Source organism: Musa acuminata, chromosome BXJ2-6, assembly GCF_036884655.1.
Source record: "Musa acuminata AAA Group cultivar baxijiao chromosome BXJ2-6, Cavendish_Baxijiao_AAA, whole genome shotgun sequence".
NCBI classification, from domain to species: Eukaryota; Viridiplantae; Streptophyta; class Magnoliopsida; order Zingiberales; family Musaceae; genus Musa; species Musa acuminata.
Window position 1 is genome coordinate 19,437,186 of NC_088343.1, and position 26,169 is coordinate 19,463,354.

Genomic DNA, 26,169 nt, shown 5'->3' on the forward strand with positions numbered 1-26,169 from the left:
TTATTTTTTGAGGGTTGTAGCTGTCTGAAAGAGGAAAGAAAATCCTTGAGAGAATGTCACTAGGAGTTTGGATTAGATGAAAGAAAATTTCTCATCAAAAGTCCCTCCAACGATCAAATCAAATTTTGTTCGGTAGAGTTCAGACTAAAGATATATTTGAATAAACTATTTTAGATAATATCAGTTCTGTAACTTCAAATCTAATCAAAAAATATTCTTGTAAGTACGATAGATTCCTTATCATCTGTGTGGACTTGAGTTTGATCGACGAGAACAAAAATAGAAAAAAAAACAAAATAATAGTCTTATCATATCCTCAAAAATAGTGAATCGAGTTCGATTAAAGGATGGGCTTTTGAAGACAAAAGAGAAAAAGGTATTATGGATTTTTACAATACATGAAATGAAACGTAAGAAGGCCGTCGTCCGTCGACAACCTCACCTGGTCCTCCTCCTCTCAGCATCATAGAGTTACAAAGAGCCAAAAAGGACGAGAGAAAGAGAGACATTAAGAGTAGAAGAAAAGAAGAAAAAGATCACATGATTCATGCAGTAAGAGAAAGGAAGAGCCAGCCGCCATGGGTTCGTGCATGTGATTCCTGGACATCGCACCTACCACCCCGTATCTCTTCTTCCACCCACCATGTGCAATTCATCCTTCTTTGATGATGGATGCTGACAGAGATGTGATATGTTTCCGCTCCTGATGATGCAAGCAAGCCGTGGCTGCTTACTTTTCAGACTACCATTTCTTTCTCTTGGAATCGTCTTCTCCGACTCCGTTGAGAGAGAGAGAGAGAGAGAGAGAGAGAGAGAGAGAGAGCAATAGAGATCCTAACTCGCCAAGGATCCTGACGTGATTTGATTCCAACTCCAATCAAAGTCACATATATAGATCAGAATTTTAGCTCGATAATCACTTAAGATCAGATTGAATGCGTCTGGATCATGATGAAATCTACTCTTGGATTGTCCTTTCCTTTCATGATAGATCTTTGATCCTGGTGTCAAATATAAACGAAAAAAGAGATATATATATATATATATATATATATATATATCAAATGGAATGTGTTTAAAGGTTGTATTATTTGGTTTGGGTTCCAATGTCGATCTAAGTGGGCGGGCAATGTGTGGGCTTCAGAATCCATGATGATCAAACCTAGTCCAACAAGATGTAGTCATGGCTGATCATACTGAGTTGAACATGATTTGACCAACCACATTGACCAAATTTTAATTTTATTTTGTTTTTCAGAACTGACCAATTTGTGTTTTTTCTAATTTTGCTCCATTACAACATGTTCACAATTTTACAATAATATCTAAATTGTGCCTTGTGTTTGTGTTGAGGTAAAATAAATATATGATATTCACATTTTGATTAAAAAAAATAAAATGATAACAATAAAAGATAAAATTTAGAAAGAATATGGAAATGCATAAACCTTATCTTAAGGCAAAATCTTATTTTTACATGCAAGATTAATTAAGATTTTCATCCTAAGATTCAATCGATATTATTTCTCCTAGATCATGGAGTGACTTGATTAGCCTCTTTTAACAAATCAAATGGAAAAAATTAAATAGAAAAAATATATCAAAATAAGTAGAAGAATTATATTAAACTCTAAATTTAATGAATTATAATCATTTATGAATCTATTTATTTTATAGAGGCTCAAAGTGCCCCAAAGATTATCATCAAAGGGCATAGTACAAAGGACATGTCCTTTCATAAAAAAAATCTCCCAAAAAAATAATTTTTTTTTAAAAATTATATTTTAAAATTAAATCCAATAATTCTTCACAAAAATTAAAAATTTTATAGATTTAAATTAAAATAATTAATAAATAAAATAAAATAATAAAGTGGGTACTCGATGCTTATACTTTGCGATCAATGAAGTACTTTATAAAGTTTAAACTTCACTTAGTATAAACAAACATAATGAATCATATCTTTTAAATATGTTCTTTTAACCTAGAATTATATTATAAGACACATAGTACAGATGATTAATTGTGGGATTGCATATTAACGACCGGTATGTGAATATTAATTTTTCATAAAAACTTCTAGGGATTGTCACATGTATACAAATACTCTCATATAAAAGAGCCCATATCAAGAATGTTCATAGAGTCATATCTTATGAAAAATATCACCTAGAGCCTTTTTCAGAATTAAAACTCTTCCTTTACCATTGTATAAGAGCAATAAACATTTAAGAATAGGAGTTGAAGTTATACTTCATTTATGTACTAATGTGTTTCTTATTTATATTTTTTAATTTATTCATTGGCCAACTCATCAACTTGCTATTACAATTTTGAATCTCCAGTTGGGTTGCTATTATTGAAAGGCTCATTATAGGCTAATCTATCTCCCTCGATGATTTAATAACAATATTCATTTATGCTATCATGACATATCAGACAGTCATCTCATTTTTCTTAATGTTAGAATTTATAAGATTAAATATATAATCAAATATCAATAAGATATGTAAGACCTCATATTAATAATAAAATGTCAATAAAATATAAACAAATAAAATAAGATAGGTAAGACCTCATATTTCTAATAAAATTTAATATGAAAGAATTAATAATTTGCTTATAATATTACACATACAATTTAATAATTAAATATTGGTCATAAATAGTATAGAAGATATTAAATAACATAAATATTATCATTAAAATGAATTGAAGTCCCATAATTTTAGAAAAAAAATTAACATCAAGAAGTTGACATAAAAATTATGATGTTGCATATGATTAGTTGTCCTACCAATTTCAAGTGCCATAACATTTTTCTTGATTTTGTATATGCATCATAGTTATCATAATTACATATCAAAGTTGCATATTCATATATCACCACAAGCCCCACGTTTAAAGGATTATTGTACCAAAAAAACAAAAAAAAATCTAATCTCACCATCATGTATTAATAACAATTACATAACTAAGAATATTGCAAGACATACTTGAGTGGATATCAGATGTATCAGAGAGTAAAGCACATGTAATTGATATAAAACATCATGTTAACGTCTATTTAAGCAAGTCAAAAGAAGTGTTTAGGCTTAAATTACTATGAAGAAAGTTGAGCATACGAGTCATGTTTTCACAGAAAAAAACATTTCATTTTTTAATTATAAATAATTTATAATATACTAAGAGCAGAGATCAATCAATCAAAAACATCGCCAGATTAGCATGATCTCGTTAGAACATCAGTCACTTCAGAAAGTGGTCAATAGTTTCATTTCCCAAGTACAGTGAAAGGTTTGGTTCCTTTATTATATAATTTAGAAATTGTATGTCAAATGACAAGGAGATGAGTGGTAACATACGATATCTAAAATATACTTAAGATACATAATTTAAATAAGTTAAGCATAGCAATAAACAAAACTACATATCAGTCAATAAATAACACACATTTAACATGTGAATTCGTTGATCAAATTTCTTAAAAATAAGAATTCAATTTTAGAAAACGAAAATGATATTTATATTTATATTTATCTAATGGTGTTCAAATATCGAACTCTAATGGTCATAATATATATATATATATATATATATATATATATATATATATATATTTATTTATTTATTTATATTTATATTTATATTTACATACTGATACATGATATCAATCATAAACAAAAGTAATACTTAACATAGAATGCTAATCTATCGGTGAGACAGTATTCGAACGGACGGAAGAAATTACAACCATTGTAGGATCAAATCAAACCCACTGTGACAAGAAATCGAAATAGAGGAGAAAGATTATCACCCATCAGTGGAATGTTTAGTAATAACAAATAATATTTTTTTTTAATATCTAACAAATACACATAAATCAGTTTTAATCATATTAAGTATGTTTTAGTCTCATAATTAGAATTTGTCAAGACATCAACAGTATTGCTCATTACAAAAGATCCATAAGATATTGCTCATTAAAGAAGACCTACAAGATAATGTCAAGAGATATCGCTTACAGTTTTTGTTTTTTTTGACCCAAGCAAAATTAGGAATTGTATTAAACAGTAAAATTAAATAATAGAAAAATATTAAAACAAGTGGAGGAATTGTATTAAACTCTGAGTCTAATAAATTAGGATTGTTTATGACTCTATTTATAGAGTCTTACCCCAAAGATTATCATGAAAGGTCGTATGTCCAAACGACATATCCTTTCATAAATAACCATAAAAAAAATTCTAAAATTTTAAATTAAATCCAACACTCCCAACTCAATAATTGACTTTTTTGGTTCTTAGGATTCCCAATCTTATTACACTCCATCCAAATTTAATTAATTTTCACCATTTTATTAAGTAAATCAACTTAACTTCCCTACAAACACATGATAGCAAAAAATACCATTAAAAGGAAACATATTTTTATTCATAATTCAAATAAGCACCACAAGCTACCTCCCATCTAAGGAAGATTCCAATACATCAAATGTGTTTTCATTTCATGGTCAATAAAGCAGCAGCAGTTAAATCTCCCCCCGTCTCTCTCAAAGCTCATAGCTCATAGCTCATCCTTGAGAGGCAACTCCATGTTGCTACAGTTGAGTGATGCTTTAACGGGATATGAGGCCTCCATGGCAATCCCACACAACCCCTCTGGAGCTGAGACCCCACGCTCCATCCTTATATAACCCCTCTCTCCCCACTCAGGCCCCCATGAGTTCTTCACTATCCAATACGTTGTCCCATCAAGTGTTGTTCCATACCCTACAACTGCAACTCCATGGTCCAAAGCTGTACCACAGTCACCTGTGAAGACACCCTGCCATACATGTACGCAGACACAGGAGTAGACTTGTAAGCTAAAGAGATCAGTACAAAGTACGTGGGTGCTTTTGGTTTTAGCATGACAGAGAGCATTAATGGTGGAGATTAGACCTCAGAGTAGAACTGGAAATCTGGACCGCTTGCTTCGACGGCTACGGAAACAGGTTGGTTCGCCACTGCCTTCATCAGAGCTTCCTCGTCGTTCACGGGAACGTCCTCGTACCCGTCGATCACAACCACATGGCAACCCTTCTGTAAGATCAGCATGACAAGATGCAGGTTTAGAGTTATTAGTTCGTACGTTGGTTGATCGAATGCGGTTACCTTGATGACATTGCATTTGGTTTGTTTGGCTAAGTAGGGGTAGTCTGCCTCGCTTGTGATGCCTCCGTTTGTTTTGATGAACTCGAATGCGTAGTCCATTAGACCTCCTCTGCATCCATGGTCTTGCTTGTCACAGTTGACTAGTTCTTGCTCCGATAAGGAGACGAGCTCATTAGTTCTGATCTGGTTTATCCCCTCCACCGCAGCAACAGCCGAGAAAGCCCAGCAACTCCCTGCGAGATCAATACATTTGCAATGAATGGAGTGACAACGAGTGTCGTTTAGCGTTATCTCTGTTACCGCAGTGGCCTTGGTTCTTGACGACCGTGACGGCGTGCTTGTCCCGCCAGTCGACGGAGGAAGGCAGGTCGGCGGCATCCTCGTACATGAATCCTCCGCTGGTGTCGCGGCCGCCCCTGAGCATCCGGTGGTGGTCGATCTTGGACCCGGCGAACGTCCCTCGGAATTCTTCCCTGGTCATATCCCCGAACTTGTTCAGGCCCAGCTTGTAAGGCTTGTCGTTCTTGTTGGACTCGTGAATGTACGCCACGTTGGCCTTGAACACGTTGAACCGCCTGAGCTTCTCGTCGAGGTCGCGGGACACCGTATGGTGGCTCCGCCACCGCTCGTACAGGTCCCACAGGCTCTCCTCCGACGCCAGGTCCTTATCGGTGAAGGGGATGCTGTCGGCCGTCGCGAGGGCCAGCGCGATCGCCATGACCAACGACAAGGCCCTCCTCCACATTGTGACGACGATCCGTGATATGTGTGTGAGAGATCAAGGTGCAGAAAGGGACTACTTTATAGAGCGGAGGAAGACGATCCCTGCAGTGTGAAGCAACGATGTGGGGAATGATTAAGAGTAAGACGTGCACATCAGATGGACTCGGTTAGCTGACATGTGATGGGAAGGTGTAAGCAAAGAAGACTAATAATGTGGAATATTAAGATGGAAGTATGCAGCTGCAATCTTGTCCTTTCTAGAATTCAGATGGGAGATTTCAACAAACACTTTGTTCACCAGATCATGTTCTGCTGTTTCAAGGATTCATGCTTCAGGATAGCTGGGGAGGCCCTGAAGCCACAGAAGCAATTAGGTATTGCCAATGTCATGTTTTGGAATCGGGCCACCGGGAACTCAAAATAGCTCATGCAACAAATGAAGTGTCCCTCTCCTTGCGTAACTGTCTTGTCTTCACTCCAAACCATGAAAGTTTTGGCAGTAACCCTAGCATAAGGTTGTTTGCATTCCTCTTCCCTTGATGAACGTTTGCGAGTCTCTTTCGAAACCCTAAATCGATTCAACTAGCAGAATGACCATTGATGATAACAAAATGACAATTCCAGCAGAGATAAACTCACCTCCTAGTTTTGCTGAGAAGAAAAAGAGAACATGACAGGTTCTTCTTCACAAGTGAAGCTCATTCATTTAGCAGAAAAGATACAGTTTTAGTAAATCTTGGAGATGAGAATTGTTGAGCATCTGAAGTACGTTCTTTAAGAAGCATATCAGGATGGAGACCAATTCCCCAAGTTTGATCTGGCCGTTTAAGCCAGAGCAGAATCTTAAATACTCAACCTATCTGATTGCAATTAGTCAGTACAAATGCAAAACTTATTACTGACATTTTTTTGAGCCCTGCTTGAGTTATTAAAGAAGATGATAGGGTGGGTTTGCAGTTGAATCCAATCGACCCTAATTGGATAGGTTGAGTATCCAATTAGATTTGAATAATCAAAGTGACTTTTTATTGTTAGATTATATGATCTCATTTAATTATATAAGATATATTATAGATATGATTAAATTCTGATTATGATTATCGATCAATCAAAAGAAAGTTCAATTATTATATAATTCCTTAGGAGATAGATTTTGATGGGAGAGACCCCGTAATTACTTATCTTAGATTATATGTTATCGTTTATAAATAGACAAGATCTTTTAGGGATTATATACGATATGAGATCTATTCTTAATCTCTCTTAGTTTTTGTTTTATCACTTATAGTGGTTCTTTAACGAATATAAAGAGAGAAGAAGGTGAGTCTAATTCTTCTTATAGATTGGTATCATTACTTCATTCGGATCAGACAATTATGCGTTTGTTTGTAGATAAAAAGAAATGTATTCTAAATAATATCAAAATATTCACAATCATAATCTTTGATATATGGTTATTTAATTTCAGTTTCTAACATTAAAGCTTTTCGTATAATAGTATAATTATAGTTTTTATGCCTATAATTGGTATTAGAGCTTATTATTTTGAAATCAAATATTTTAAATCTGTTTAATTATTATCATTCGCTTGCGAAGGATGATATGATCTATTTTGTTTATCTCATCCGCCCTGTTAAGACCTAAATCGGTACTAAGAGGGGGGGGGGGGTGTTTGATTCGAAAACTTTAAAAATCGTGTTAAAAATGTTGAAGGTGTGCTTGACTTAGAAAAAGGGCAATAAGCAATTAAAGCAATATTAATGACAAAGAAAAGCAAAATAAAAATGCAAACGAGTTTTATAGTGGTTTAATCGTCGTGACCTATATCTACTCCCGATTTCTCCTCCGTTGAGGCCACCGACATATACTAACGATCTTTCTTTAATGGGTGAAGACCAACTACCTTCTTACAACCCTTTTCTCCTTGTTATATGTTTAGGAGATAATCTTTACAACCACTCAACCCTCCCTTAAACATAAATTACACTTTTAGAGAAGAGGAGGGGAACTCTCAAGATTACAATAGTGTTTTCCCCTATTTATGTTCTCAGTTCGTGTGTTAACCAAGTAGGGATAATTGAAATTTTTATAGGCCCCAAATGGATTCAAATTTGGAGCAAAAAATTTGAATCCTTTGGATTTTGAGGTACTAGCGATAATACTGGGTGGTACCATCATCAGTACTAGGCGGTACTATCGCCCAGTCTAACGATACTACCGCTTGACACACTGACACTTAGCGGTACCACCGCCCAATTTTGCGATACCACTGTCTGACATTTGGGAGACTATGTCTGGGTGGTACCATCGCCCAATCTTACGGTACCACTGCTTAACACAATCTTGAAGTCTGTGTCTAGGCGGTACCACCGCCAGACCCTATTATAGGACACTTAATGAGCCAAACAATAAGCCAATTCAGTCATGATTCAAGCCCAACTAGCTCCTAATTGAGTTGACATTGTTTCACCCCAATACTAACTCAATTAGACCTAAACTAACTCGATCTAGATAAATTATTACAAAGCATGAATCATATATTGTTCGGCATGTCATTGGTTTTTTTGGCGCTTCGTCCGATCCTTCGACGCATTGTCCTCTTCGGCGTATTGCCCAATCGGTATGTTGACTCCCACAACTTCTGATCTTCTTGGTGCAATGTTCGATCCTTCGGCCTGATGTCCGAACTTACGACATGAAGTCCTTCTGCTGGCACGTTGACATGAAGTCCTGCTGCCCTAACTAAACTTCTCCTACCAATATGGCATAATTTCAATTATGAATTATATGTAATACATCATTTTATTACTTACATCATAAGTTTAAGTATTGCATTTAAACCATCATATATAATAAAATTTTATTTTACCATATATGATCAACATTATACCTTCTCCCCCTTTGTTATCAACAAAAAGGAGAAGTGCAACTAGCAATTTTTGAAACATGCAAGTTCTATATTATTATAGAACATGCAAGCTTAGCAAGTTTTAGGCATATGCAAGTTTTACAACATACAAGTTAGCAAATTTTGCTTTTTGAGATATGCAAGTTTGCACTTGTGCTTCTCTTGAGATATGCAAGCTAACAAAATTTTCACCTTGAAATGTTTAAGCTAGCAAGTTTTTCTCCTTGAAATATATATGTTAGGATCAAGAGCACTAAGAGGGGGGGAGGGGGGGGTGAATTAGTGCAACAGAAATCTTTCGACGATAAAAAAACGTTCGAACGATAAAAGTGATTTCGGTGTGAAAGCCGATTCTAAGATTACTTTAACTTAAGATTAAGCGAGATGACATTAAAGTCAATCTATGAAGGCAGTTTGCAGTTATGATGAAAATCAGAATATAAGCGCAAACTGAAATGCGACATTCGTACGATAAAAGCGATTTCGGTATGAAAACCGATTCGTAAACCACTTTAACTTGAGATGAAGCGAGATGCAGTTAAAGCAAAGATATAAAGGCAGTTTGCAGTTATGATGGAAATTAGAATGTAAGTGCAAACTGAAATATGATGTTCGTATGATAAAACTGATTTGCGTCTAAACGCCGATTCGGAAAGCACTGAACTTTGAAACACGTTCGTAAAAGCACAGAAGGCAGTAAGCTATTGAGGAGGTTTGCAGTAAAGATAAGATGCTCAAAGTAAATGCAAACTGAGATTTAGAGTGGTTCGGTCAATCTTGACCTACTCCACTTTTGGCTTCCTCCACCGACGTCAACTAGAGGCCTTCCTTCAATAGGCGAAGGCCAACCACCCTTTTACAGTTTCACTCCTTTTGACGGGCTTAGGAGACAACCCTTACAGAATTTTCTCTCCTCTCTTTAAAGCTCAGAACATGGAAGAAAAGAGGGAGAAGAACTTTTGGCCTTTATAATAATTTTGAGCTCTAAAAATCACAGAACAAGATCAAGATTTCGGTGTATGTTCAGTGCTCTTTCAGTGCTGAATGGGTGGGGTATTTATAGGCCCCAACCCAGTTCAAATTTGAAGCTCAAAACTGTCAATTCCCAAAATTTCGGGATATGGCGGTTGCACCTCCTGACTAGAGCGGTTGCACCGCTTGGCAGAGCTCGAAGATTGAGCCTCTGGGCGGTGCCACCTCCTGTTAGGGGCGGTTGCACCTCCTGCCAGAGCTCGAAGACCGAGCTCAGGCGGTGCCACCTCCTGCCAGGGCTCGAAGACCGAGCTCAGGCGGTGCCACCTCCTGACTGAGGCGGTTGCACCGCTCAGCCAGAGCTCGGAGACCGAGCCCAAGCGGTGCCACCTCTTGTCAGGCGAGGTTGCACCGCCCAGTCTCGCTAGGAGACTGAGTCCAAGCGGTGTCACCTCCTGGCTGGGGCGGTTGCACCGCCCAGTCTCGCTCGGAGACTTAGCCCAGGCGGTGCCACCTCCTGGCTTGGGCGGTTCAACCGCCTGGCAAAAATCAGGGTCCGAATGGGTTGATCCATTCAGCCCAATTTGGGTTTTTCAGGGGCCCAATTGCCCCAAGATTAAGTTAATGGGATCACCTCCCATTTCCAACTTAATCATTGTGCTAACTACGATATTCCCTAAGACATTTACTGCAACTTACTCCGGTGCATCAATCGCTTCTTCCGGCGAGCTTCCGGCGAACTTCCGTCGATCATCCGATGAACCCTCGGTGATGCTCCTGCGGACTTCCGGCAAACTCCTGGACTTGCGACGATCCACTTGGCGAGTTCCGACGAGCTTCTTTGGCAAGCTCATGGACTTCTCGGATTTGTTCCCGCAGAACCTCCGACGACTGTCCGAACTTCCGTCGAACTCTCGAACTCCCAACGTGATCATTGTCTTAACTCCGACGCAACTCCTGCTACATGTCTTACTTTCATCGTAGTTAATCCTGCACACACAAAACTTCGATCAAGACAATTAATCCTAAGCAATTAACCAAGTTGTCCAGCATGTCATTGGTCCCTCGACGCTTCTTCTGATTCTTCGGCGCATCATCCTTTCCTGCAGCCTATTGCCCAATCGGCCAGTTGACTCCGCAACTCCGATATCCTTGGCACAATATCCGCTCTTCTTGGCCCGATGCCCAAGTCCACGGCCCGAAGCCTTCTGTCGATACGTCGACCGATCCACCGGCCCGACGTCCAATCTTCTGACATGTTCTTCCGGCACAACATGATTTTCCTACTTTAATTGTCTCATCCTGATCGAAGCATCCTGCGTCACTCAAAACATAAATTAAATCATAAACATATATCAAGTAGTTTTATCATCAAAATACGAGATTCAACAATCTCCCCCTTTTTGATGATGACAACCACTTGATGACGGAGTTAAACTTAACTCCCGGAGTTTAAATAAACTCCCCCTATCAATATGCCATATTGATAGAACCTTGAACTCAAACTGAATTCAAGTCATTGCAATATTCATCATGAATACTTGCAACAACACGTCATCATGAACTTATGCAATACTTCTCCCCCTTTGTCATCAACAAAAAGGAGAAGTCCAACTATTCTTGTGTTTGGAATATTAGTTTAACTTATTGCATGAAAAACATAATATCAAGTTTTATCATCATGCAGTTTTGAAGCCAGAAAATTCAGCAAATGTTACATCATGCTTAGAACATTCAAGCTATCAAGTTTTAGATATGCAAGTTTTACAGCATACAAGATAGCGCTTTTAGAACATGCAAGCTAGCAATGTTACAACATTTTAGAACTTGCAAGCTAGCAATTTAGAGATGTTCAAGAAGGCAACTCTTGCTTCTTGAAATATGCAAGTTGCAAGCTAGCAAATTTTTGCTTCCTTTGCAATGTTTGAGCTCACAATTTTGCTTCCATTGCAAGGTGTAAGTTTAGCATGTTTAATTTTCTTGAGATAGCAACTATTTGCTTCTCTTTATACTACAAGCTAGCAAAAATTTCGAAAGCAAATGCAAGATAGCTTTCTTGTGTAAACTTATGATTCTTACTTCCTATTGCAATGTGCAAGTTGCAAGTTTTGCTTCTTGAGATAGGCAAGATAGCACTTTTGCAGTTTTTGTTTGGCAAGCTTGTGATGTTAAAGATAACAAGCTCTTTATTCTCTTTTGAGAAGTGTCGTTTTTGCTTTCATCTTGAATTGTGTAAGCTAGCTAGTTTGCCTCTTTTCATGATATCCATGCTAGAAATTCTTGCTCCCCCTTTGTCATTGTCAAAAAGAAGGGAAGACCCCCTTTTTTTTTTTTTTTTTAGATTATGACAAAGGTAACTATCAATTTTATTTGTGCATCATTATATATTCAAATTAAAACATACATAATTTCAAAAACCTTATTTTTCATGCACGATACCGAAAAATAAATCAATCATCATTAATGGGTATATCATACATGATACTTAAACATTAAAATTTTTAAGCATTTATCAACATGTTGATCATGATACCAAACATTCATCATTTAAAGCATTCATGATACATATCATATGCAATACATCATGTACATCATTGTCATAAGTATTGCATGCATCATTTCAAATTCATGAATATTTCATCATTGCATGCATCATGCCAAATCATAAAATATACAATCATCATTAATGCATGATTCCTAATCATTATTTATTTTGCAACATGATGGTACCAAATTTGTCAAATTACATCCTACCATACATGATCGAAACTTCTTATTTGTATACGTCAAAACAAATTAATGAATATTTCATGTATTCTTATCATCACATAAGGAATATCAAGAAGAATTATTAGGTGATGAGATAAACATATCATGAATACAAGGAATTGCATAAAAATCATATCATAAGTGTTTCATGTATTCATATTATCACATGAAACATACAAGACAACAATGCAAAGAAATCATGTCATGAAGAATATCAATGTGAAAATTCAGCAAAGATCACATGATACAATCGCAAAGCATGATATAACTATGCGATATATCATGAGATGATAATTTATCATATCAATGAAAGATGTCAATGAGGATCAATTGTTAGGATCAATTTGTGAATACCAAAGATATGATTCATGGTTCATTAAAATTCTTCTTAACAAGTTCACGATCAAGATTCATATAATTCATAATAAAGCAAATTGATGTACAATCATCACACAAGACATACAAGGCAAAGAAATCTTGTTATTTCTATATTATGAAATATATGATATCAAGGCTCATGATTCATTTGAAAAGATATAGCACAAAGAGCAACTTGAAACATTCTTATCAAGATCACATTTTAAAATATTCCAAGTATCAAGATATCAATATGACACTTCATTGGATTCTGAGAAATCAAAAGACAAGTTACACTTCATTTGAAGAATTCTTTTTTGATAAATGTAGGGAGCATAATGAACGATCTTGATTTATAAAGAACTTCATGTTATAATTATCAAGATCATGATTTTAATAATTATTTTCTTTAGCAAAGAATCACAAAAGCACTTTATTTTTGTATAAGAAATCTCATTGTATTATTAGGATCAAAATATGTATGTGAAACAAATCTTTGCAAGTAAAAACACTATCATCCATATTTCAAGATGGAATTTATAAGCAGGAATCATTTCATCAAATCCATTTCAAAAAAATATTTTATAATAAGTGTATGAGAAAATCTGATTATTAGGATACCAATTGTTAAGCGAATCTGAAAATGAAATTAACACTTTCATGCATTCGGACAAGATTTTGCTATAGATTTTCAAGTTCAATCATGAAGATAAAACATGCTCATGATCATAAAAATTTTGTATCCAAAACACATAATTTCCAACATGTTATTAAGTCATGTAATAGTGTAAAATCATCATGGCAATTAAGTGATTTGAACATTGATTCAAGACAGTCCGAAAAATAATCTTAACAAGTTCATGTATTCGAGCACATTTTTGCCATAGTTTTTCAAATACACTCATGAAAATAACACATGCTTATCATCATGTATAGCTTAAAATCTCATGCATAAAATTGTTAATCAAAATATCATTATGCATTTCTTCAAATCAAACATGATTTTTTTTTTAATCAAAATCGAGAAATAACAATGAAAATCAACGTAATACACATTATTACTTCTTAACCATGATTTTATATTTTCAATCAAGATCATTTTATTTGTTTATCATAAAATATGTAATATTATCATTTTCGAAATTACTTAGCATGATCATAATTTTTTTTTTAAACATGTAATTTTTAAGAAAATTAATTCTAAACTAAAAAAGAAAATACATTATGAAAGCATCAAGTAATTTCAAAATAAATTAGGGGGATTTCGATTACCTCATCATTGAAAGCGATTAAGGCGTAGTTTGCCACCTCACCTTTCTTGATTTTCTCCTCGTCTTCGGAGGAGCTCGATTCATCCCACTTTGTGTTCTTCTTCTTTGGCCTCTTCTTTCGTTCAAGTTTATTGTTTATTTTAGATTTTTGTTTAATAAACTTATTAAGATTTAGTGTTCGAAGTTCAAGTTCATCATTGTCCTCATCACTTGAGTCATCGCTCAAGTGGTATTCATTTGTCCGGAGTTCCAAATCCTTCCTGTTCTTTGGAAGGTGATTTTGTTCATCATGTTCATCATGTACATTGTGCACCATTTTATATGTCATCAATGAACCAATTAGTTCTTCAAGTGGTAAGTTGTTTAAGTTTTTAGCTTCTTGTATTGCAGTTACTTTTGAATCTCACTTCTTAGAAAGAGAACGCAAAATCTTGTTTACGAGTTCAAAATCCGAAAAATATTTTCCAAGAGCTCTTAAACTATTGACGACATCCGTGAAACGGGTGTACATGTCGCCTATAGTCTCGCTTGGTTGCATTCGAAAAGCTCAAAATCATGCAATAAAATGTTAACTTTCGAGTCTTTGACTCTACTAGTTCCATCATGCGTGATTTCAAGTGTTCGCCAAATGTCAAAAGTCGTTTCGCACATAGAAATCCGATTGATCATTTTTGTCCAAAGCACAAAATAAGGCATTCATAGCCTTTGCGTTTAAAGAAAAATACTTCTTCTTAAAATCCGACCATTCATTCACCGGTTTAGAGGGAAGTTGAAAACTGTTTTCAACGATATTCCATAAATCCAAATTCATAGAAATCAAGAAAACTCTCATTCGAGTTTTCCAATAAGTGTAGTCCGTCCCATTGAACATGGGTGGACGTGTAATAGAATGGCCCTCTTGGTTTCTAGTGAATGCCATCTCTTTTGGGTTTTAATCCATTTGAGAGTTAACCCCGCTCTGATACCAATTGTTAGGATCAAGAGCACTAAGAGAGGGGGGGGGGGGGGGGGGGGGATGAATTAGTGCAGCGAAAATCTTTCGACGATAAAAAAACGTTCGAACGATAAAAGCGATTTTGGTGTGAAAGTCGATTCTAAGATTACTTTAACTTAAGATCAAGCGAGATGACGTTAAAGTCAATCTATGAAGGCAATTTGCAGTTATGATGAAAATAAGAATATAAGCGCAAACTGAAATACGACGTTCGTACGATAAAAGTGATTTCGGTATGAACGCCAATTCGTAAACCACTTTAACTTGAGATGAAGTGAGATGCAGTTAAAGCAAAGATATAAAGGTAGTTTGCAGTTATGATGGAAATCAGAACGTAAGCGCAAACTGAAATATGATGTTCGTACGATAAAACTGATTTGCGTCTAAACGCCGATTCGGAAAGCACTGAACTTTGAAACACGTTCGTAAAAGCACAGAAGGCAGTAAGCTATTAAGGAGGTTTGCAGTAAAGATAAGATGCTCAAAGTAAATGCAAACCGAGATTTAGAGTGGTTCGGTCAATCTTGACCTACTCCACTTTTGGCTTCCTCCACCGACGAGGTCACCGACGTCAACTAGAGGCCTTCCTTTAATAGGCGAAGGCCAACCACCCTTTTACAGTTTCACTCCTTTTGACGGGCTTAGGAGACAACCCTTACAGAATTTTCTCTTCTCTATTTAAAGCTCAGAACATGGAAGAAAAGAGGGAGAAGAACTTTTGGCCTTTACAACAATTTTGAGCTCTAAAAATCATAGAACAAGATCAAGATTTCAGTGTATGTTCAGTGCTCTTTCAGTGCTGAATGGGTGGGGTATTTATAGGCTCCAACCCAGTTCAAATTTAGAGCTCAAAACTGTCAATTCTCGGAATTTCGGGATCTGGCGGTTGCACCTCCTGACTGGAGCGGTTGCATCGCCTGGCAGAGCTCGAAGACTGAGCCTCTGGGCGGTGCCACCTCCTGTCAGGGGCGTTTGCACCTCCTGCCAGAGCTCGAAGACCGAGCTCAGGCGGTGCCACCTCCTGACTGAGGCGGTTGCACCGCTCAGCCAGAGCTCGGAGACCGAGCCCAAGCGATGCCACCTCTTGTCAAGGGAGGTTGCACCGCCTAGTCTCGCTCGGAGACTGAGCCCAGGCGGTGCCACCTCCTGGCTGGGGCGGTTTGCACCGCCCACTCTCGCTCGGAGACTTAGCCCAGGCGGTGCCACCTCCTGGCTTGGGCGGTTCAACCGCCTAACAGAAATCAGGGTCCGAATAGGTTGATCCATTCGGCCCAATTTGGGTTTTTCAGGGGCCCAATTGCCCCAAGATTAAGTTAATGGGATCACCTCCCATTTCCAACTTAATCATTGTACTAACTACGATATTCCCTAAGACATTTACTGCAACTTGCTCCGGTGCGTCAATCACTTCTTCCAGCGAGCTTCCGGCGAACTTCCGTCGATCATCCGATGAACCCTCGGTGATGCTCCTGCGGACTTCCGGCAAACTCCTGAACTTGCGATGATTCACTTGGCGAGTTCTGACGAGCTTCTTTGGCAAGCTCATGGACTTCTCGGATTTGTTCCCGCAGAACCTCCGACGACTGTCCGAACTTCCGTCGAACTCTCGAACTCCCAACGTGATCATTGTCTTGACTCCGGCGCAACTCCTGCTGCATGTCTTACTTTCATCGCAGTTACTCCTGCACACACAAAACTTCGATCGAGACAATTAATCCTAAGCAATTAACCAAATTGTCCGGCATATCATTGGTCCCTCGACGCTTATTCTGATTCTTCGGCGTATCGTCATTTCCTGCAGCCTATTGCCCAATCGGCCAGTTGACTCCGTAACTCTGATATCCTTGGCACAATATCCACTCTTCTTGGCCCAATGCCCGAGTCCACGGCCCGAAGCCTTCTGTCGATACGTCGACCGATCCACCGGCCCGACGTCCAATCTTCTGACATGTTCCTCCGGCACAACATGATTTTCCTGCTTTAATTGTCTCGTCCTGATCGAAGCATCCTATGTCACTCAAAATACAGATTAAATCATAAACATATATCAAGTAGTTTCATCATCAAAATACGAGATTCAACAATATAAGCTAGCAATCTTTCTCCCCCTTTATCATTGTCAAAAGGAAGGGAGTAAGACAATGTTGTAAGTATTTTTTTCTTTACATCAATTTTCAAATAATGACAAATGAGATATTAAGAAAAATTTACATCAATATTTCAATCATAAAAAATGAAAGATCAAGTCATGAATACTGAAAGACCATGATGTTGAATCTTAGATTTTGATGATGATATCAATTGGTAAATTAATGATCTAATCTATGTATTGAGATAAGTGATGTAGGACTAACTACGATTGTGAGAAAGGAAAAACAATTAAAGAAGAATCGAAGTTGGTTCGGAGTCAATAATCGGGCATCGGGTCGGATGAATCGGAGGATACACTGAAGAATCAGACGGTGCAGTGAAAGGTCATCAGAAGTTCACTGGGAGTTCGCTGAAAGCTCGCCGGAAGTTTGCTGGGAGTTCGCCGAAAGCTTGTTGGAAGATCGCCGGGAGTTCGTCAGAAGTTCACGAAGAGTTTGGTTGAACAATTGACATATCGGACAACTTAGATTATGTGTATCATAATTATTTTAGCCTTAAACTATCGTAGTTAGGACTTTAATTTGGGTTAATTTGGGAGAAATCCTATTAACTCAATTAAGGGCCAATTGGGCCCAAAACATGGCTAAATTGGGCCAGTTGGATGGTACATTCAGTCACTTGGAGCCACATTAGGTGGTGGCATCGCCCAGACTGGGCGGTGGTATCGCTTGAGGCTTGGCCTCCCAGGTGGTTTGAGCGATGGTACCACTAACATTTAATGCTGCTAGGTGGTGGTACCATCAGAGCCTAGTCTCTAAGGCTTTGTCAGGCGATGGTACCATCCAGTGTCAGTCTGCAAGCAGTGGTACCACCCGATAATGACGATGGTACCGCCAGTACCCTAGAAACCCGGGATGAGACACTTTTTTTGGCTCTATTTCTAAAGCCATTGAGGCCTATAAATACCCCACTCTTTCCTGCATGAAAAAGTATGAAAGTGTGAACAAAAATCTTAAGATTTTTGGTTGTAAAATTACTAAGTGTCCTCCTCTTTCCTTTCTAGTTTTGTAATCATTCAAGAAGAAGTGTGAGGCTTGCAAAGGTTATCTCCTAAATAGTGAAAAAGAGAAAGTATTGTAAGAGGGTGGTTGGTCTTTGCCCATTGAAGGAAGACCGTTAGTGGACGCCGGTAGCCTCAATGGAGAAGGAATTAGGAGTGGATGTAGGTCACGACGATCGAACCACTATAAATTTGGTGTGCACTCTCTTTTTGCTCTTTGTTACTGTTTTTCTCTATTTTAATTGCTTATTGCATTTACTTCAAATGAAACACACTTTCGATATCAATTCCGATATGGGTTGGTATCAAAGTGAGGTTTATCTCTTTTTAGTTTAATACTCAAGAGAGATGCCTTTTGCTGGCAACCAAGAGGGTTTTTCTATCACTCGTCCTCTTATGTTTAATGAGACGGACTACACATATTAGAAAATTAGAATGAGAATCTTGTTACTTTGTATGGATTTCGATTTGTGGAACATTGTTAAAAGTGGTTTTAAGAAGTCTTCCAAACTAATGAATGAATGGAATGATTTGGAAAAGAAGATTTTATCTTTGAATACTAAAGCAATGAACGGTTTATTTTGTGCTCTTGATAAGAAGGAATTTAATCGAGTTTCTATTATTGAATCTCGTATTTTGATGATGAAACCACTTGATATATGTTTATAATTTAATCTATGTTTTGAGTGATGTAGGATGCTTTGATCAGGATGAGACAATTAAAGCAAGAAAAATCATGTTGTGCCGGAGGAACATGTCAGAAGATTGGACGTCGGGCCGATGGATCGGTCGATATATCGACAGAAGGCTTCGGGCCGTGGACTCGGGCATCGGGTCAAGAAGAGCAGGTATTGCGCCAAGGATATCAAAGTTGCGGAGTCAACTGGCTGATTGGGCAATAGGCTGCAGGAGAGGACGATGCGCCGAAGAATCGGACGAAGCGTCGAGGGACCAATGACATGCCGGACAACTTGGTCAATTGCTTAGGATTAATTGTCTCGATCGAAGTTTTGTTTTACATGTGCAGGATTAACTATGATGGATGTAAGATATGTAGCAGGAGTTGTTTCGGAGTCAAGACTATGATCACATTGGGAGTTCGAGAGTTCGACGGAAGTCCAGACGGTCGTCGGAGGTTCTACGGGAACAAATCCAAGAAGTCTAGGAGCTTGCTAAAAGAAGCTCGTCGGAACTCGCCAAGTGGATCGTCGCAAGTCCAGGAGTTTGCCGGAAGTCCGCAAGAGCATCACCGAGGGTTCATCGGAGGATCGACAGAAGTTCGCCGGAAGCTCGCCGGAAGAAGCGATTGACGCACCGGAGTAAGTTGCAGTAAATGTCTTAAGAAATATCGTAGTTAGCATGTAGATTAAAGTTAGGAATGGGAGGTGATCCCATTAACTTAATTTGGGGGCAATTGGGCCCTTGATAGACCCAAATTGGGTCGAATGGATCTACCCATTCGGACTAGAATTCCTGCCAAGCGGTGGCACCGCCAGGGTCGGCGGTGGCACCACCCAGGAGATGGTCTTCCAAGAAAGCTAGGCGGTGCAACCGCCCCAGTCAAGTGGTGGCACCGCCTGGGCTTAGTCTCCGAGCGAGATTGGGCGATGCAACCACCCCTGATAGGCGGTGGAACCGCTTGAGCTCGGTCTCCGAGCTCTGCCAAGCGGTGCAACCGCCCCAGTCAGGCGGTGGCACCGCTTGGGCTCAGTCTCCAAGAGAGACTGGGCAGTGCAACCGCCCCTATCAGGCGGTGGCACCGCCTAGAGGCTCAGTCTCTGAGAGAGACTGGGTGATGCAACCGCCCCTGTCAAGCGGTGTGGCATCGCCCAGAGGCTCAGTCTCCGAGCTCTACCAGGCGGTGCAACCGCCAGACCCCAGAATTCCGGGAGATGACAGTTTTGAGCTCCAAATTCAAACTGGTTTGGGGCCTATAAATACCCCTCTCATCCCTAGTTAATTTACACAAGCACAGAGAGATTAAAAGAGAGAAAACGTTGTTGTAATCTCTAGAATTTCCCTCCTCTAAATTCTAAGTGTTAGAATTCTGTTTAGAGAGGAGAGTGAGTGCTTGTAAGGGTTGTCTCCTAAACCCGGTAAAAGGAGAAGAGGGGTGTAAGAAGGAGGTTGATCTTCACCTAGTAAAGGAAGATTATTAGTGGATGCCAGTGGCCTCGATGAAAGAGGAATCGGAGGAGTGGATGTAGGTCACGATTGACCGAACCACTATAAACTCTCGTCTTATCTGGTTTGCATTTTATTTCCTGCTATTACCTTACTACAAACCCTTTCAATAGCTTATTGCCTTCAATACATTTACGTTATGCTTTCAAGCTAAGTTTTCGAAATCGGTTTTACGTCGGAAACGGTTTTTATCGTACGAGAGATTTAACGAAGTTGACATTTTTATCCGCTGCACTAATTCACCCCCCCCCCCCCCCCCCCCTCTTAGTGCTCTTGATCCTAACATCTATATGTGAAATAACACATGAGATTTGACACACATTTGAAGTCACACATGAAGACACAAGTAGGGTTAAAGAGTTGAAAATTAATCTTTTGGTTCATAGCTATGAGTTGTTTCGTATGAAATCAAGCGAGACTATTGGAGACATATACACCCATTTTACGGATGTCTTCAATGGTCTAAAAGCACTTGGTAAAAGTTTTTCTAATTTTGAACTTGTTAATAAGATATTAAGATCCATTTCAAAAAGTTAGGATCCTAAAGTAACGGTAATACAAGAAGCAAAAGATCTTAATAACTTTCTACTTGAAAAACTTATTGAGTTCTTGATGACCTATGAAATGACATGTATAGCACATGATGAACTTAAGAATAACCTTCAAAAGAACAGGAAGGACATGACACTTAGAACTAAAGAATGTCACTTTGGTGAAAACTCAAGTGATGACGATGATAATGATGATGACTTGGCACTTCTTACGAGAAGGTTTAAAAATTCTTAAAAAGAAATAAAATAAAACAAGAACTAAGAACAAAAGTGAACTAAAAAAGGACCAAGTAATTTGCTATGAATGCAAGAAGCCAGGGTGTTGAATCTTGGATTTTGATGATGAAGTCAATTGATGGGTTAATTGATCTAATCCATATTATTGAGTTAAGTGTGTAGGATTAACTACGATAGCTTGAAGACATAAAATAAGTTTACCAGAGTCAAGTTCGATGGGTGTTCAAGAGTCCATCAAAAGTTCAAAGAATCGTCGGAAGTGCTGCCGGAACCAACCGAGAAAGAATCGGGGACTTATCGAAGTTTTCGGACATCCACCGAAAAGTTCGTCGGAGGTTCATGGAGATCATCGAGAAGGTTCGGATACTTACAAAAGACTCTTTGAACTTGCTATAAGACCGGGAGCCTACTGGGAGTCCGCCGGAAGAAATCCGAGGGTGTATCGGAAGTCCATCGGAAGTTCGCCGGAAAGCTCGTTGGAAGGAAACTCGACGTCACCGGTTAAAAATTTGCTTAGGGCTATGTCTTAATTTTGTAGTTTACATATATTTGGGTTAGGATTAAGGGTTAATCCTATAACCCGATTATGGGCCAATTGGGCCTGAGTTTGGACTAGTTTGGGCCAAGTTTAGAGCCCAACCAGTGAGCTGGAATAGTCCCGGCGGTGGCATCACCGGATTGGGCGGTGGTACCGGCAGTACACTGTCAGTGTCAGACACTGACAGGCGGTGGTACCGCCAGCACTGGGAAACCCAAAAGTAATTCAAATTTGGAGCCCAAATTTGAATCCTTTTGGGGCCTATAAATACCCTTCAATTTTCAGCAGAGAATACACATTTTTGAGAAGTTAGAAAGTAAGAAAAAACTCTAGCAAAGTCTTATTTTCAATAGCTTAAGTGTTCACCTCCCTCTTTCTCTTTGAAAAAATCTGTAAGAGTGTGAACCACTTGTAAGAAGGTTGTAACAGGGGTATTTGGTCCTTCCCCTTCAAAGTGATTTGCTAGTGGAAGTTGGGAGCCTCATCGAAGAAGGCTTCAAAACTAGATGTAGGTCATTTGACCGAACTACTATACATCGTGGTGTTCCTTGAATGTGTGAGTGTTTAATTTTCTGAACCATTTCTTTACTTAGCTGTAAATCGTTCGGTTTTCATCTCCCTACTCTTGACTACCTTTACTCATGCTATTTTAGCTAAGTCATCCTTCGTCGAATTGAAATCTCTACACATTTACGAAATCGATTTCAAACTTACGAGTTTTAATCCGTTGCACTAATTCACCCCCCCCCCCCCTCTTAGTGCTACTCCGATCCTAACACAGTGTCACGGCCTTAGCTGGAATTGCCTAAGGCGTGAGGCACCCTTGCGGTCAAAATGCGAACTTAGCTTGCCTTGCCTAAGTCGCGAGGCACCCTTGTGGCAAAGACGCGAACTTAGCTTGCATTGCCTAAGTCGCGCTCTGCCCTTGCGATATTGCTCTACAAAGATCAGCCCACTTACAACCTCTCACAAGTCCTGAAGAACCTATAAAAAGAGAAAGTTGATTAGTTCGAAGAACGAGCGACGGATAAGTCCCGACGTCTCGCGGAAAGGGGGGAAAGCTTTACAAGCAATTCAGCGAGCACCTTATGTACACAAGAGAAAGAAGGAGAGAGAGGGAAAACAAGGACTTTAGAAGGTTGAATGAATAACTGCAAGTCCACAAACAGTTGCTCATCGGGTGCCGAGCGCGACAATAAGTTCCTGTCAAAGTAACGTGCGAACTTGCGAAAGGTTGTTCAACGCCCGACACTATACCGAAGCCCCATCTAGCCCGGTGCCACCTGGGGGGTTCTAAGGGGTTGAGATGGCTGACATTTTGGTGAGCAAAAGTAGACTGCAGAAAACAGCCCATGGCACACGAAAATGGAACTGTTTTGAGGCTGTTTTGCTCGGTTTGGTGAGTGGTCGCTTTGTAGTGCTGCAACTTGTTCGAACTTACATATTTACAAGCAAAATGACTCAAAAGCAAGACAAAATATGCTGCCAAGCAGCTATACATGTAGATGTGAGTGACGAACGGTTCGTTGAATGGAGTTGATGTGGGTGCGCGACGACCGTTCGTGACATTCTCCCCTACTTAAACTGTCGATGCCCTCGCCAACGCTTGTTGGTAGTTGTTGATGATTGATTCTTCATGTCGTAGGGCATCTTTAGGCTCCTAACTGGCTTCAGTTCAGGGAAGCTTTCGCCACTTCACCAAGTACTCTATCTGCTCAGCTCCATTGGGTAGCTTTATCTTACGGTCTGCCAGAATGGTTTCAACTCACTTCTCATAGGAGGCTGTGATGGGAGGTAGCCGAGTTGGAACACTTCGGGAAGCATCTTGTGTATCCGAGTGGTAGGCTTTTAGGTTGCTAGCGTGAAGAATGTTGTGAATTTTGAACCATGCCGGCAGCTGCAACTTGTAAGAGATGTTGCCTACTCTACTGATAATTGGGAAGGGCCCTTCATACTTACGCACCAATCCTTTGTGGACTTTGTTCCTAAAGAATTAGAGTGATGTTGGTTAGAGAATTACCAATACCAAATTGCCAACCATGAACTCTTGCGGTCGCCTTCCCAAGTCTGCCCACTTCTTCATTCTTTTTATCATCTTCTTCAAGTAAGCCCGTACAATATCTATATTTTAGTGCCACTCCTTTGCAAAGTGGTAGGCTGACAGACTACTTCCAGTATACCTGATTGTCATAGTGTGAGGAGTTGACGATTGTTGTCCTGTAATGATCTCGAAGGGGCTCTTGTTGGAAGCAGAGCTCCGCTGCAAGTTGTAGGAGAATTGGGCAATGTCCAACAACTTCACCCAATCTCGTTGGTTGGCACTCACATAGTGCCGAAGATATTGCTCTAAGAGCTAGTTTATCCTTTCAGTCTGGCCATCCGTCTGGGGGTGGAGGCTTATGGAGAAGTATAACTTTGACCCCAACAATTTGAATAGTTCGGTCCAGAATCGTCCCAGGAACCGAGCGTCTTAATCACTAATGATATTATACGGGACTCCCCAATACTTCACCACATCCTTTATCATCAGCTTGGCCGCCTCCTCTACTAAATAGTGTAGGGGAGCAGTAATGAAAGTTGCATACTTTGAAAACTGATCAACCACCACGAGTATCGATCCGAGTCTCCCTACAAGTGGCAAGCTTGATATGAAGTCCAAAGAAATGCTCTCCCACGACCTTTCTGGTGTGGGCAACTCGGCTTCCGCTGCTCCACCTTGTCTTATTGGCAAGTAAGGCATGTTCGAACATATTCCTCCATATCAGTCCCCATCTTCGGCCAATAGAAGGCTCTCTCCACGAGAGCCAATGTTCTGTAAATGCCTGGGTGTCCAGCCCAAAGGGAATCATGACACTCTCTTAAGAGTTCACGCCTCAAATTGTCCACTCGGGGAACATAAATCCTATTCCCTTTTATGTAAACGAGTCCCTCCTGGACTCAAAATCGTCGTGCCTTGCCTTCTTTGATGAGCTGCATTAGGATAACTACCTAGGGGTCACTATATAGTCCATCCCTGATCTTGGAAAGGAAGTTGGAGTGCAACTGACTTGCTTGGCCTCTGCCCTCCAATTGTACGGCATTCGCGCACTCCACTTTCCGACTTAGTGCATCGGCCATGACATTTACCTTTTTCAGGCTTATACTCCATTGCCATATCAAATTCAACCAAGAAATCTTGTCATTATGCTTGCTTTGGGGAAAGTTTCTTTTGTGTTTAGAAATAGCTCGAAGTGATGTTGTCTGTCCTCAGCACAAATCACGATCCGAGAAGGTAGTGTCGCCAAACTTGTAGACAGTGGATCACCGCTGTCATCTCCTTCTCATGCACTGGATACCGCCGCTCAGTCTCATTGAGCTTGCGGCTCCCGTAGGCCACCGGATGACCCTCCTACATGAGTACTCCCCCAATAGCGAAGTCTGAAGCATCTGTATGGACTTCAAAAGGCTCCCCATAGTCTGGCAATTTAAGCACCGGTTCTTCTAGAATAGTAGCCTTCAAATCTTGGAATGCTATTTCACATTTGTCAGACCACTTCCAAGGTTGTTCCTTCTTCAACAACTCTGTCAGTGGAGTTTCACGCTTTGAGTATCCTGCTATGAAGCATCGATAGTAGTTGACGAAACCAAGGAAGGATCTCAACTCTGGCACCTTCTTTGGAGTTTGCCATTCCGCAACCGCATGCACTTTTGATTTGTCCATGTGAATGGAGCCGTCACCGATTCGATGCCCTAAGAATAAGAGCTTCATGTGGGCAAAGTAGCATTTCTCCCTTTTCACGAATAAAGTGTTCTCCTTGAGAACCTTGAAAATTGTCTGAAGGTGCTGGACATGCTCCTCGAGTGTTTGACTGTAGATGACGATATCATCTAAGTAGACAACCACGAACTTGTCCAAACACTCCTTGAATAGTTGGTTCATGAGAGTGTAGAACGTGGTCGGAGCATTGGTTAAGCCAAAAGGCATCACCAAGAACTCAAAAACTCCATACCTGGTCACACAAGTAGTCTTTGCTTCGTCGCCTTCAACAATATGCACCTGCCAATACCCCGACCGAAGGTCGAGTTTTGAGAAATACTTGGCTTTGCCCAACTGGTCAAATAAGTCCGCGATGAGCGGGATAGGATACTTGTTCTTCACTGTCACTTTGTTGAGGGCTCGGTAATCAACGCATAGTCGGAGCCTCCCATCTTGTTTCTTCTGGAAGAGAACTAGAGCTCCGAATAGTGCTTTAGAGCTGCAAATGAGACCACCACTTAGCAGTTCACCTAACTGCTTTCTGAGTTCAGCCAACTCTAGTGGGGGCATGTGGTAGGGTGGTCTCGCTGAAGGCTTCGCTCCTGGCTCTAGCTCGATATTG

The 26,169-nt window shown here is 39.5% G+C and overlaps 2 protein-coding genes across 2 annotated transcripts; both read right to left on the reverse strand.

Moving 5' to 3' along the window:
• Window positions 1-4,412: 4,412 nt before the first annotated feature.
• On the reverse strand, window positions 4,413-5,930 carry LOC103974286 (vignain). The gene is made up of 4 exons (XM_009389072.3): window positions 5,457-5,930; window positions 5,157-5,389; window positions 4,944-5,084; window positions 4,413-4,827 (listed from the first exon to the last, which is right to left on the reverse strand). Exons 1-4 carry the CDS (start codon window positions 5,899-5,901, stop codon window positions 4,567-4,569), a joined length of 1,080 nt encoding a protein of 359 aa, XP_009387347.2. The 5' UTR covers window positions 5,902-5,930; the 3' UTR covers window positions 4,413-4,566.
• Window positions 5,931-16,237: 10,307 nt separating this feature from the next.
• Window positions 16,238-25,775, reverse strand: LOC135613907 (uncharacterized mitochondrial protein AtMg00860-like). Its single transcript, XM_065110919.1, has 2 exons — window positions 25,212-25,775; window positions 16,238-16,381 (listed from the first exon to the last, which is right to left on the reverse strand). The coding sequence occupies exons 1-2, from the start codon at window positions 25,773-25,775 to the stop codon at window positions 16,238-16,240; spliced, it is 708 nt and encodes a 235-aa protein (XP_064966991.1).
• Between the last annotated feature and the right edge of the window lie 394 nt (window positions 25,776-26,169).